The following is a 15,274-nucleotide window of genomic DNA, read 5'->3' on the forward strand; positions in this document are numbered from 1 at the left end:
CTCCCTGTCAGGGACCTGTAGTAACAGAAAGAACAGAGTAACCAACCCTGGCTTTCTGCAAAGGGGTAGCAAACGTGTTAGAAGTAAAGCAAAGACCACCTTGCCGCCTTCTAACTCCTAAAAGCCACCACTACTCTTACTAAAGAGATTGACGTGAACACAGCTAGACCCCAATCCTTGCTTGCAGGGAAAAGTACCCATAAAAGGATTAAATATCTTCAGACACCATCTTCGCACATCCTCCATTGACAGAGGCAAAGTGGAATGACTGGGGATCCCTAGTAATTGGAATGACGTTGTGGACTCTCCATGCCATAGGAAAGAAATTATATTACAACCGGGGACAAGCTGAACTTCAGAACGGATCAAATGCTATGAGATATGTGCATGTTTTTTTAAATGAACAGCAAATTACCACATGTAATCATCCAGCGTGCATGTACATAAGATATGAGCCCTGGTTACACTGTAATTTCGTCCATTCTGACACATAGAGGATTTGCGTAAACGAAGATATTCCCTTTTGTATCCCAAAACACAACCGTCCTCTGAAACTCCTGGGTCAGTGGAATGTGCCAGCCATTTAATATAATCCAAATCTTTACCTAGAAAGAACACAGTATATAGCAGAGATCAAATTCATTGTCCGAGGAGAAGAAGAAGAAAGAGAAGAAAGAGAAGAACAACATATTTGGCCACATACAACATTCATATGCACCGGGCAAGAGATCATTAGGTTGATAGCTAATGCTACACAGCAAAGTGTATACAGAGGTTCTGTTAGGGATCATTGGGTTGAATAGAAAAAAAATATAATCTGGACAAGGCAATAAAAAAAGAATACAACAGATGAAATAGGCGAGAAGATATAAATATACAAAAATGGACACAAGACTCACAGTTTTGCTGCAACAAGGATATAAAGTCGATTGTATAAGACTTCCATATGTTCCTAAATAAGCCAGGCTGATGCCCCCAAACTGTGACATTAAGAGATCGAGCCCCTGGCTCGGTTGCTAAACCAATAAAAGTGACTGGCTCTTTGGAGAAGTTGTAGGAATACCAGCATTGGCCCTCGTCTGTAGAGAACCTGCAAAGAGAAGAAAAACAGACTGGTCAGATAAGGAAAAAAAAAAGTGATATAATATATAAATTAGTGACACTGAATTGAATTTGTGGTAAAGCAAAATTAAAACAAAAAAAATAATATATATATTATTATCATTCTATGTTTCTTCAATATCTCCTTGCCCAACATTAATAACCACAGGGTTAGAGATAACAACAGATTTGTGGCAAAAGTAGAGCTCTCTGTACAATGGGTTAGTTAGTCTGGTACTAAAAAGGTATTGATCAGAAAGGTTAAAAAACTCCATTAAAAGGACGGAAAACCCAAAATGTTTCTTTCATGAATTAGATAGAACATACCATTTTTTACAACTTCCTAACTTACTCCTCTTATATAATTTGGTTTGTTCCTTGGTATCCTTTGTTGGAAAGCATACCTAGGTAGGCTCAGGAGCTACAGTGCACTATTAAGAGCTAATTGACCAGCTGGAAATGTATGCCTTTTGTCATTGGCTCACATGATGTGTTCAGCTAGTTCCCAGTAGTGTGTTAAAGATACTTCAACAAAGGATAACAAAAGAATGAAGTACATTTGATAATAGACAAATTGAAAAGTGGTTTAAAATCGCATGCTCTATCTAAATTGTGAAAGAAAAATCTTGGGTTTTATGTCCCTTTAAAGAGTTTCAGACACAGTAATAATATACACCACTTTTGCACCCTTGCCTATCCTATCACCCTGCAAGTGACATCGTTGTGTGAAAAATTCATGATTTAATTCTTTTGAGCATGTCAATTTTGCACTACTGACTAGTAAAACTCTATGGGCCAGATTCCAAGTGGAGCACTATTTAGCGCTTTCGCTCTTGTGCTACACCACCAGAAGTGCACGTGTGGTCACATTTACTTTTAACTTAGTAATATGAAAAACAAGTTAGCAAGGGTGAGATATGTCAATATTGCGTGCCACTAGTAATGTAGCCCTATGTGTTTAACCCACGCAAACGGGTTAAACACACAGATACAGTCCAAGTTGGGAGCTGCAGAGACTGCTGGTCCCAAGCAGATAATAGTCAGTAAACCAACTGGCAACAGCAGTCACAGAACCCTGTAAATCACTGTCTTGTGACCCCCTTTGCAGGGGTTAAACACATAGGGCTACACAGCAAGTAGTGTAAAAATGACATACTCCCACAGAATGTCATTTTTGTACTAAATTTCTGTTTTACCAACTTCCCACCACTCCCCCATCTGCACACCTCTTTCTCATCTTCATCTGATCCCAGCTGCCCTCCCATCTTCATCCTACCTGCAATACAAAGCTTCACACACATTCTGATTTTAAGCTTACTTTACGGTGTTAATAGGTTCATCGCTTTGCTCTACAGCCACTATAAGTCCTCCAGAGTCCAGTATTGCATAGTGATGAGGTCCATCCAGCACTTTACTCCACGAGTACCCGCCATCATCAGAGAGATACACCGCAGGACGTGAGATAGATACTGCGTCTCCAACGCTACCTACAATAATACATTATGGTTACAGAACAGAAAGTGACTAACAAACAGTTCTCTTATACGCTCTATTGTGCACTTACCATGAGCAATGACAAGCCCCACAGCGTTCGGCTCAGACAGCGGCGGCATTGGGACAGTCAATCTCTGGGATATACTGTACTGAGCATGTATATGCAGACTGCACTGTGACACAGAAAGAGGCTATACTGAGTGTGCAAACAACAGACACCAGATCATGTACCAACTTTTTTTTTTTTATCAATATGGAGCATGTTTATTCAAACAGCATCATGTGACACAAAAGCATATACAGTATAATCTTATACACCCAGATGCAATCACATTTAGTGTAAAGTGCATGTAGACATCATGTTGCACATATTGCGCCAATAGCTACATATCTTGTAGTATATTTGGAAGCAAGGGTCATGAACAGTATTTCTTTTCATTTACATTTTTTCCCCACTGTGTTCTAGTTAAAGGAATAGTCTATCATCAAAGGTTTAATTTAGACTAAAGATAGAGCAGCAATTTTAAGCAACTTTCTAAATTTACTCCTTTTATTAATTTTTCTTCGTTCTTTTGCTATCTTTATTTGAAAAAGCAAGAATGTAAGCATAGGAGCCGGCCCATTTTTGGTTCAGAACCTGGGTAGCACTTTCTGATTGGTGTCTAAATATAGCCACCAATCAGCAAGCACTACCCAGGTGCTGAACCAAAAATGGGCCGGCTCCTAACTTTACTTTCAAATAAAGACACCAAGAGAATGAAGAATAATTGATAATAGGAGTAAATTAGAAAGTTACTTAAAATTGCATGCTCTATCTGAAAGTTTAATTTTGACTAAACTATTCCTTTAAGTTATGATGAAAATCTGGCCTGTTAGGGGTAGAGCACTGACAGAATGCCGACGGACAGAATGCCGACGGACAGAATGCCGAAGCATGTTCAGAGTTCAGCCAAAAGGCAGATACGCTCCAGAGTGCTCTGTTCTAATCAGAGCCTCGGGCGCCACAACCGCCTCTAGAACCTAACCATGGGTCCCAGCCCGCATGTCTTTTAGTTCTCTCTCTGAGAAATACTCTATTTATCTATCAAATCTATTTATCTACCTCGTGGCTGGACTATTATCGGACGGCCACTTTTCTGTCAGAATATTATCTGTCGGCCAAATGTCCGTCGGATAACAGTCCAGCCACTGTAAGGGTTACTTGAGGACTAGAGTTGAGAAATACCAAAACTAGACTACCCTAAAACACAGAGAAAAGAAAACACAGACATGCAAATAGTTTTATATTTACATACATTTACATAAACCAGTTTGCAAGCGTGTTTCCAAAACATTGTGGTTGTAGTTATTGCTTTTATGCACTGCTACCAGTTATTGTGTATTGGGGCACTTGATACAACTATTTCAAGGTATGTTAAACAGTAAATATGTATTCAAAGCAAAGGTTAGCCCTAGAATAATATCTAGATGTTTATTTACACTTATATTAGTTGGTTAAATATTAAAAATATAAGTGTAAAAGGTTTAGTTACTTTAAAGTACTTTAGTTTCTATAAAGTAATAGGCGCCGCCACCATGTTTGAACTAGTTTTCTATTTAGGTCTTTGAAAACAAAGCTGTGTGGAATCCTCTTTTAATTCTCTCTCTCTGTCTCTTATTGCCAGTTTATATCTGTCCCTTCAGCAGAAGAAACAGATAAGAAGCAAATTAAGTTAAAAAATGGCGGCACCCATTACTTTATAGAAATGAAGTGGAATTTAAAAAACAACAACAATTTACATGAAAAGGGAACAAAACAAATAACCAAAGCATAATGAAAGGTGTTATATTACAATCTAATACTGTTTATTATCCCTTTAAATGTCAAGAGCTCTCAAATAATGCTGTAAAATATAGGTGAAGCCTCAATGAATTTCAAACATGATATTACCTTTACAACAAGTCCCCTAAGCAGCGTCACATGCTTTAATGAATCTAGACCGTTGTCACACTCTGTGATGATACTCAACGTGCCCTAATAAGGATCATGTACACACACAGGAAAATAATAAAAAAAGTGTAGCGTGGCATCACCAGAAAGTAATAATGGGGGGGACACTTAGTTGAGGCCCACCAGAGTTCTGGTGCAGGACAGGGAATGTGTTGTGGGTGGAATTTGCTGTGTCATGGGTGGGTCTGGACCTGGGTGGGAGCAGGTAAGCCATCAGCATGCAGGTGATTTGAAAAGGAAGGGGGGAGACATGGTGAGCCAGCCATCCTGACGCCCCCTGGTGTGCATATCTTACTACTTATTTATACCTAGACTGTATTATGAGAGAAGGGTCTCACCTGCTCCTTGTCTTTAGCTGTTAAGTCACAATTGGTATTTTCTGGCTTTCTTAGGGGACTCCACTCACCACCCTGATCGAAGGTTATCACAGACCGGATTGAATTATCTATAAAAAGGTACAGAGAGAGCTGTGAAACAGTAAGGAATAAAAAAAAAAAAAGGATTCTGCAATCAGCAACATGACCAGTCAGTTAACCGCCTACAGCAGAGTAATCAGTCGGCCTACCCTCAGAAAGAACGCTGGTGATATAAACGCCATTTAGAGAGGTCACATTGGTAAAATCAGTTTCTCCTCCAGTCATGGTGTAAAGATGGCGCTCCAGAGACTTTGAATACACAATGCCACGGTCATCAGATGTATATATAGTGCCACACCCAGTGTCTGGCAAAGAGAAAAGAGAAAATGACAAATGCGCACGAGTAGCCTTCAGCTAACAAAAAAACAAAACTAAAAAAAGTCATGAAAAAAAAAGCATTAAAATCACATTATGCCACAATAAAATGATCTAATGCACCAGAACATTCTGTTATTTCAAACATGTAACCTGACCCTGAATTAGACAGGGAAGGTGATTAAACGCTACGTGGGTATGACATTTCTGAAAGGCTCACTAGCCAGGACCAGCTCCAATCAAATATACAACTCCTGAGCAGTCTTTAATTATATATCTATTCACAGTTCACTCAAGAATTTTTGTAATAAATAATAAGAGTATTTTGTTATTGCATTATAATGTCCCTGTAATAACAAATAATGTCAACTGTGTTGATGCCACACAGAAAAACAAACAGAGAGGTGGACAAAATAATCTTCTTAGAGAGTCTATAAATGTTTGATCTTGTAAGACCACAGAGAAAAAAAATATATATAAAAAAAATACTACATTTTCTTTCTGTCTGCCATGCATATCCAACCTCGAACATCTAGTTCCTTTGTTCACAATCACCAGATAATTTTGCATTTTGTTTTTTCTAATCCTGTAGAAAAGCTTAGCCTGTCAAATTACGAATTATTATAAAAGTCCTATAGTATTTGATAGGACTATATATTTATAAAAAAATAAATAAAATTCAATTAATCGCCGCGATTTAAAAACTGCGATAGTCGTCAGATGTGGCTGTAATGCATTGATTTGTATGTGATTTCTTGCAAACCAGCTCATCTAGTGGTTGCTTTTAGCACACATTTGTAAAATGGCTATTTTACTTTCACTTTCTGATCTCAGTAGCAGCTGATCAATCTAGAAGTCTAAAAGCAGAACCCATGCAGCAATAAAGAGGAGGGAAAGCCACTTACTATTACATAGCAGCTGCAGTTAACCCCACGGCTGCCAAAAAGGCTAAAATTGCAGTTCCCTATGCTGCTGGGTTAACCTAACTGCATCTACAATGTATTTGATATCAGCAAGGCACAGCATTTCTGAAAGGAGCAGCCCCCCACCCCTACTGCTATATGCCTGTATTGGATCCCTGGACAGGAGCAGGGCTCATTTTCAGTCAAATTAAAATGTTTTTAAAAAAAAAGTATAAATATATATATATATATATAATATACATACACACGTTGTATATAAATACATACATGTGGAATATATATAATCCCACAGAGAGAGCGAAAGCGAGCGAGAGAAAGCGAGCGAGAAAAAGCGAGAGAGAGAGAGAGAGAGAGAGAGAGAGAGAGAGAGAGAGAGAGAGAGAGAGAGAGAGAGAGAGAGAGAGAGAGAGAGAGAGAGAGAGAGAGAGAGAGAGAGAGAGAGAGAGAGAGAGAGAGAGAGAGAGAGAGAGAGAGAGAGAGAGAGAGAGAGAGAGAGAGAAAGAAAAAAGAAAGAGGAAGAGAGAGAGAAAAAGAGAAAGAGAAAGAGAGAGAGAGAGAAAGAGAGAGAGAAAAAGAGAAAGTGAAAAAGAGAAAGAGAAAAAGAGAAAGAGATAATCAAAAAGAAATTAATGCTGTAGTGAAACCTCTAAGGTAAAATCAATTTCTTTGAATGATGCAAATATCACCAGGTTAGTTTTTCAGTAATGTAGATACCACTATGACTAATGATATTGCCAGTTTTTTAAAGGGTTCTTTATTCTTATGTATTGTTTCTGGTCTGCTTTGGCCTGCTCCGTGTACCCTACACTCACCTCCTTCGTCATCCACATGAATAAAGACCATATCATCACTGGCTGCTAGTACAGAGTAGAACTGTTCATATTTCACAGACGGTAGCTGAGCTACATTCCATGTCTCCCCTTGATCTTGAGAAACATGGATCCTCCTCTTCGTTCTGTCCTACAAACCATGTGTGAAGGGGATGTAAAATAGAAATAGGAGTTAACAGAGCACTATATATTTTACTTTGTTTATGCTATATATTAGATTTAAAACTAGATTTACATATTCTAAATTAAAGGGACTTTAAAATCATAGCAGGATATGATAGATACACACACACACACATACTGTATACATACTGTGTGTGTGTGTGTGTATATATATATATATATATATATATATATATATATATATATATATATATATATATATATATATATATATATATATATATATATATATATATATATATATATATATATATATACATACACACATATACACACGCTGAGCGGAGTTCTGTGCAAACTGCAGTTACTCACAGCATTTCTATTAGCTCAACTAGAGCGGTAATTTTTAAATACAAGTGGACTTTTAATCCAACAACGAGAAGCAAAAGGATTGGCTGTGTGTACCACTGGGGATATTTGGAAGAACCGGAGCTGCACTATATTGGAGAACTTTTGGTGACAGTACCTGAGAAATAAGTGGGGACACTTTGATATCCACCTGCCTCTCCTTACCTCATAAGATTGAGGTTTTATTTGTGAGTAGGGAAGAACCGAAGGGTTATTTGTTTTTATATGCGTTTGTCTTTATTAAATTGATCTGCTCCATGAGAGGTGTTTTTGTGCGCTTGTTTCTATAGATTCCTGTATATATATATATATATATATATATATATATATATATATATATATATATATATGTGTGTGTGTGTGTGTGTGTGTGTGTGTGTGTGTGTGTGTGTGTGTGTGTGTATGTATGTATGTATTAATGTATTATATATATATATATATATATATATATATATATATATATATATATATATATATATATATATATATATATATATTTATTTCAATATCCTAACTCTACCCATCACTTGCCTTATATTCCTTATTTGGAGGAACCGATCTGGGTTGGAGTTTACAAACAGCAAGACTAGCCACGGACATTTGCATTTGTTATCCGCTAAATCTTATTAGGGGGAAGATGTGTAGCATGGTTACCCTTGAGAGATCTGACTGCAGAATGCATTTCCTACTCTAAGAATAAGAAAAACTATAAATTGTAAGAGTTAAAATAAGTCCAAAAGTGTATTGCAGGGTTGGTTTATTATAAATAACCAGGGAGGATAAAAAGCAATCACCCAGATTACAAGTTGTGCACTAAACCCGGTGCATAAATAACGCTAAAATGTTAGTGGTACCGCACTTTCCATAGCGCTGCCATTAAAAAGGTACAAAAAAACCTCCTTGTGTTGTACGATAAGCTCCATACCGCACAAAAGCCAAGTCTTGACTTGACGTGCATGTTTTCCCCCTAGACATCAATGGAGAAAAAGTGTTTTTTCTAACACCTGCGATTGCTATAAACACATTCCCCATTGACGTCTATGGAGACAAGAAGGTTATGTAAAAACCTAACCTAAAAGCCTAGTCTAATAAGCCCTTATCAGCCTCCCCCCCCCCCGACATCGCCAACACAAAATAAATGTATTAACGCCTAAACCGCTGCCCCCCGCATCGCAAATACTAAACCTATTAACCCCTAAACCGCCAAACACCAATGCCACTTTATGGGTAGCGTAGGTTTATTTTAGTTAGGACTTTTTTATTTTGGGGGTTTGGGTGGGTATATTAGGGGATGTTTTTATTTTGGGGTGGCTTTTTGTTTCTATAGGGGTATTCGATTAGGTTTATTTTTATTTTTTTTGGATCATTTTGATTATTTTTTGTAATCTTTGATTTTTTTTATTTTTCGTAATTTTAGACTGACACTTTTTGTAATGTTAGTTGTTTTTTTTTACTAGTGTTAGGATTTTTTAATTTAGTTTTTTTATTTTTGGTGTATTTTATTTTGTTAAAATAGTTATGTTAGGTTTATTTATAGTTTAAGTTTATTTTTTTATTTATTTGAAGGTTATATTGTAACTTTATGGGGGTGAAAGGTTTAGGGGTTAATAGTTTGAGGTAGTCGCGATGTGGGCGTTTGGTGGTTTAGGGTTTAATAGGTTTAGGTTAGTATTTGCGATGCGGGCAGGCAGATTAGATGTTAATAGTTTTATTTAGGCGTTAGCGATGGGGGGGTTGGCGGTTTAGGGGTTAATAGGTTTATTATAGTATTTGCAATGCAGGAGTGGCAGTTTAGGGGTTAATAGGTAGTTTATGGGTGTTAGTGTACTTTGTAACATTTTTGTTACGAGTTTTGTGAAACATTTTTGTTTTGCAAAATCCATAACTACTTGCTTTTGATAGCAAAATGGACTGTGGCGGTATAAGCCATAACGCTAGCGGAATAGACGGACCGCACAACCTGTAATACGGGTAAACTGAATATTCCATACTCAAAAGCCTTTTTTTTTTGGTGCGGAATGGAAAGCATTATAGCTGTACTGACGCGACTTTTGATACGGGTGAGCTGAATATTCCTCTCGAAAAGGCCAATTTTTAAGCGGTATAGCCGTACCGCACAACTTGTATTCTAGGTCAATTTTTTACATTTTTTTTTTTTTTTAATCTGAATCAGATTTTTTTTTTTTTTTTTTATTTAAAAAGGTTATTTGTTTGTTTTAATAAATATGCCTCTTTGATGAAAAATCTATCTAAATGAAATCCATCTAAAATGTAGTTTCTATTTAAGGTACATTATAATCCAAAAGGTTATTCATCCTGAAAGAAGGACTAGTTATGTTTAATGTTTTGATAAATTTATTCAATTGAAGGGACAGTCAAGTCCAAAATAAACTTTCATGAATCAGATAGGGCATGCAATTTTAAACAACTTTCCAATTTACTTTTATCACCAATTTTGCTATGTTCTCTTGGTATTCTTAGTTAAAAGCTAAACCTAGGTAGGCTCATATGCTAATTTCTTAGACCTTGAAGGCCGCCTCTTATGTGAATGCATTTTGACAGTTTTTCACCACTAGAAGGTGTTAGTTCATGTGTGTAATATAGATAACATTGAGCTCATGCACGTGAAGTTGCCTAGGAGTAAGCACTGATTGGCTAAAGAGCAAGTCTGTCAAAATAACTAAAATAAGGGGGCAGTTTGCTTAGATACAAGATAATCACAGAGGTAAAAAGTGTATTATTATAACTGTGTTGGTTATGCAAAACTGGTTAATAAAAAGGGATTATCTATCTTTTTAAACAACAAAAATGCTGGTGTTGACTGTCCCTTTAATCTATTCACAACAATGTCATGCTCTTCCAGAAGTTACTGTAATATTATTTGGGGCATATTGTCTGTCTAGAAAATATCACATATTATTGGTTTTGTAGTTCTCAAAACTGTGAATTTGTATCTGCAGGAATAACATGCCCCTTCTTCACAGCAAAAATGTTACACAATAAACAAACATATAGAGTTTAGAAATAGACCTAAAAGGACAAACACAATTTTTTTCTTTCACGATTCAGATAAAGCATATGTGCGCTGGTATTATAGGTTGAGCGCAATGCAAACCTTGCGTTCACATTGCATGGAAGCTTTGCACTCACGAGAGCGCACTTCCATAGACTTCAATGGGAGTCTCGTTCTGATGCCAATAGACATGGCACAGAACCGTTGGCAGCATATTTAAAAATTATATACATATACATACATACATACACACACATACTTTAAACACAGTCCCCATAGAATGCAATTTAAAGGTGCTTTTCACCCCACATCCGCTCACTTTAACACCTTATAACTGCTTCCTGCAGTTATATTTTAATTAAAAAAAAAGATACTTATATATTTTATTTGTAAAAACAAACCTATACTCTTTATATTGGGGGCAATTGGGGGACTTTTTTTTTTGCTTAACCCCTTAATGACCACAGCACTTTTCCATTTTCTGTCCGTTTGGGACCAATGCTATTTTTACATTTTTGCGGGGTTTGTGTTTAGCTGTAATTTTCCTCTTACTCATTTACTGTACCCACACATATTATATACTTTTTTTCTCGCCATTAAATGGACTTTCTAAAGATACCATTATTTTCATCATATCTGTCCAGCAGTCTCATAGGCTAAACGTATTATGCTACGAAGCCAAAAAGAGAGAGAGGTAGCCGAAGCCTTTTGACCTCTTCTCTGTCCAGAGTAAACGACAAACAGGGAAGAAGTTTGACAAAAATCTTTAGTTGCCTGCAAATAGAACTTCAGGGCACGGACTACGTCCAAATTATGCAAAAGTCGTTCCTTCTTTGAAGAAGGGTTAGGACACAGTGATGGAACAACAATCTCTTGATTGATATTCCTGTTAGTAACTACCTTAGGTAAGAACCCAGGTTTAGTACGCAGAACTACCTTGTCTGAATGAAAAATCAGATAAGGAGAATCACAATGTAAGGCAGATAACTCAGAGACTCTTCGAGCCGAGGAAATAGCCATCAAAAACAAAACCTTCCAGGATAACAGCTTGATATCAATGGAATGAAGGGGTTCAAATGGAACGCCTTGAAGAACATTAAGAACTAAGTTTAAGCTCCACGGCGGAGCAACAGTCTTAAAACACAGGCTTAATCCTAGTTAAAGCCTGACAAAAAGCCTGAACGTCTGGAACTTCAGCCAGACGTTTGTGTAGAAGAATAGACAGAGCAGAAATCTGTCCCTTTAACGAACTAGCAGATAAGCCCTTTTCTAAACCTTCTTGTAGAAAGGACAATATCCTAGGAATCCTAACCTTACTCCATGAGTAACTCTTGGATTCGCACCAATATAAATATTTACGCCATATCTTATGGTAAATTTTTCTGGTAACAGGCTTCCTAGCCTGTATTAAGGTATCAATAACCGACTCCGAGAAGCCACGCTTTGATAGAATCAAGCGTTCAATCTCCATGCAGTCAGCCTCAGAGAAATTAGATTTGGATGTTTGAAAGGACCCTGAATTAGAAGGTCCTGTCTCAGAGGCAGAGACCACGGTGGACAGGACGACATGTCCACTAGGTCTGCATACCAGGTCCTGCGTGGCCACGCAGGCGCTATCAGAATCACCGAAGCTCTCTCCTGTGTGATCTTGGCAATCAAATGAGGAAGCATCGGGAATGGTGGAAACACATAAGCCATGTTGAAGACCCAAGGGGCTGTCAGAGCATCTATCAGCACCGCTCCCGGGTCCCTGGACCTGGATCCGTAACAAGGAAGCTTGGCGTTCTGGTGAGACGCCATGAGATCCAGATCTGGTTTGCCCCAACGATGAATCAGTTGAGCAAAGACCTCCGGATGAAGTTCCCACTCCCCCGGATGAAAAGTCTGGCGACTTAGAAAATCCGCCTCCCAGTTCTCTACGCCTGGGATGTAAATCGCTGACAGGTGGCAAGAGTGAGACTCTGCCCAGCGAATTATCTTTGAGACTTCCAACATCGCTAGGGAACTTCTGGTTCCCCCTTGATGGTTGATGTAAGCCACAGTCGTGATGTTGTCCGACTGAAATCTGATGAACCTCAGAGTTGCTAACTGAGGCCAAGCTAGGAGAGCATTGAATATTGCTCTTAATTCCAGAATATTTATTGGGAGGAGTTTCTCCTCCTGAGTCCATAATCCCTGAGCTTTCAGGGAGTTCCAGACTGCGCCCCAGCCTAGAAGGCTGGCGTCTGTTGTTACAATCGTCCAATCTGGCCTGCGAAAGGTCATCCCCTTGGACAGATGTGGCCGAGAGAGCCACCATAGAAGAGAATCTCTGGTCTCTTGATCCAGACTTAGTAGGGGGGACAAATCTGAGTAATCCCCGTTCCACTGACTTAGCATGCACAATTGCAGCGGTCTGAGATGCAGGCGCGCAAATGGTACTATGTCCACTACCATTAAGCCGATTACTTCCATGCACTGAGCTACTGACGGGTGTGGAATGGAATGAAGGACACGGCAAGCATTTAGAAGTTTTGATAACCTAGCCTCTGTCAGGTAAATTTTCATCTCTACAGAATCTATAAGATTGTAAGTGGTAATAGAGAACTCTTTTCCACGTTCACCTTCCACCCATGCGACCTCAGAAATGCCAGAACTATCTCTGTATGAGACTTGGCAGTTTGAAAACTTGACGCTTGTATCAGAATGTCGTCTAGGTACGGAGTCACCGCTATGCCTCGCGGTCTTAGTACCGCCAGAAGTGAGCCCAGAACTTTTGTAAAGATTCTTGGAGCCGTAGCTAATCCGAAGGGAAGAGCTACAAACTGGTAATGCCTGTCTAGGAAAGCAAATCTTAGGTACTGATAATGATCCTTGTGAATCGGTATGTGAAGGTAGGCATCCTTTAAGTCCACTGTGGTCATGTACTGACCCTCTTGGATCATGGGAAGGATGGTTCGAATAGTTTCCATTTTGAATGATGGAACTCTTAGAAATTTGTTTAGGATTTTTAAGTCCAAGATTGGTCTGAAGGTTCCCTCTTTCTTGGGAAACACAAATAGATTTTAATAGAATCCCTGCCCGTGTTCCGTCCGCGGAACTGGGTGGATCACCCCCATTAGTAAAAGGTCTTGTACACAGCGTAGAAACGCCTCTTTATTTGGTTTGCTGATAACCTTGAAAGATGAAATCTCCCTCGTGGAGGAGAAGTTTTGAAGTCCAGGAGATATCCCTGAGATATGATCTCCAACGCCCAGGGATCCTGGACATCTCTTGCCCAAGCCTGGGCGAAGAGAGAAAGTCTGCCCCCCACTAGATCCGTTTCCGGATAGGGGGCCCTCTCTTCATGCTGTCTTGGGGGCAGCAGCAGGTTTCTTGGCCTGCTTGCCCTTGTTCCAGGACTGGTTAACTTTCCAGCCCTGCCTGTAATGAGCAACAGCTCCTTCCTGTTTTGGAGCGGAGGAAGTTGATGCTGCTCCAGCCTTGAAGTTACGAAAGGCACGAAAATTAGACTGTTTGGCCTTTGATTTGGCCCTGTCCTGAGGTAGAGCATGGCCCTTACTTCCCGTAATGTCAGCTATAATTTCTTTCAAGCCGGGCCCGAATAAGGTCTGCCCTTTGAAAGGAATATTAAGCAATTTAGATTTAGAAGTCACGTCAGCTGACCAGGATTTAAGCCATAGCGCTCTGCGCGCTTGGATGGCGAATCCGGAGTTCTTAGCCGTAAGTTTGGTTAAATGTACGACGGCATCAGAAACAAATGCGTTAGCTAGCTTAAGTGCTTTAAGCTTGTTCATAATTTCATCCAATGGAGCTGTGCGAATGGCCTCTTCCAGAGACTCAAACCAGAATGCCGCCGCAGCAGTGACAGGCGCAATGCATGCAAGGGGCTGTAAGATAAAATCTTGTTGAACAAACATTTTCTTAAGGTAACCCTCTAATTTCTTATCCATTGGATCTGAAAAGGCACAACTATCCTCTACCGGGATAGTGGTACGCTTAGCTAAAGTAGAAACTGCTCCCTCCACCTTAGGGACCGTCTGCCATAAGTCTCGTGTGGTGGCGTCTATAGGAAACATTTTCCTAAATATGGGAGGAGGGGAAAAGGGCACACCAGGTCTATCCCACTCCTTGCTAATAATCTCTGTAAGCCTTTTAGGTATAGGAAACACGTCAGTACACACCGGTACCGCATAGTATCTATCCAACCTACATAATTTTTCTGGAATTGCAACCGTGTTACAATCATTCAGAGCCGCTAATACCTCCCCTAGCAATATGCGGAGGTTCTCAAGCTTAAATTTAAAATTAGAAATCTCTGAATCCAGTCTCCCTGGATCAGATCCGTCACCCACAGAATGAAGCTCTCCGTCTTCACGTTCTGCAAACTGTGACGCAGTATCTGACATGGCTCTCACCTCATCCGCGCGCTCTGTCCTTAACCCAGAGCTATCGCGCTTGCCTCTTAATTCTGGCAATTTAGATAATACTTCTGTCATAACAGTAGCCATGTCTTGCAAAGTGATTTGTAAGGGCCTCCCTGATGTACTTGGCGCCACAAAATCACGCACCTCCTGAGCGGGAGGCGAAGGTACTGACACGTGAGGAGAGTTAGTCGGCATAACTTCCCCCTCGTTGTCTGGTGATAATTTCTTTACATGTAAAGATTGACTTATTTAAAG

At 39.2% G+C, this 15,274-nt stretch overlaps 1 protein-coding gene across 1 annotated transcript in view; it reads right to left on the reverse strand.

Annotated features, from left to right (window-relative positions):
- The window catches only part of SORT1 (sortilin 1), a 78,025-nt gene that overhangs the window by 34,655 nt on the left and 28,096 nt on the right, over positions 1 to 15,274 (reverse strand). Inside the window, exons 9-15 of the mRNA XM_053706761.1 lie at positions 7,052 to 7,199; positions 5,151 to 5,306; positions 4,924 to 5,030; positions 2,666 to 2,768; positions 2,420 to 2,588; positions 900 to 1,090; positions 416 to 605 (exon numbers count right to left, since the gene is read on the reverse strand). Of these exons, the coding sequence (XP_053562736.1) occupies positions 416 to 605; positions 900 to 1,090; positions 2,420 to 2,588; positions 2,666 to 2,768; positions 4,924 to 5,030; positions 5,151 to 5,306; positions 7,052 to 7,199 (1,064 nt within the window). The remainder of the gene's footprint in view (positions 1 to 415; positions 606 to 899; positions 1,091 to 2,419; positions 2,589 to 2,665; positions 2,769 to 4,923; positions 5,031 to 5,150; positions 5,307 to 7,051; positions 7,200 to 15,274) is intronic.

The sequence above is a fragment of the Bombina bombina genome, chromosome 3 (genome assembly GCF_027579735.1).
Source record: "Bombina bombina isolate aBomBom1 chromosome 3, aBomBom1.pri, whole genome shotgun sequence".
In the NCBI taxonomy this organism is placed as follows: Eukaryota; Metazoa; Chordata; class Amphibia; order Anura; family Bombinatoridae; genus Bombina; species Bombina bombina.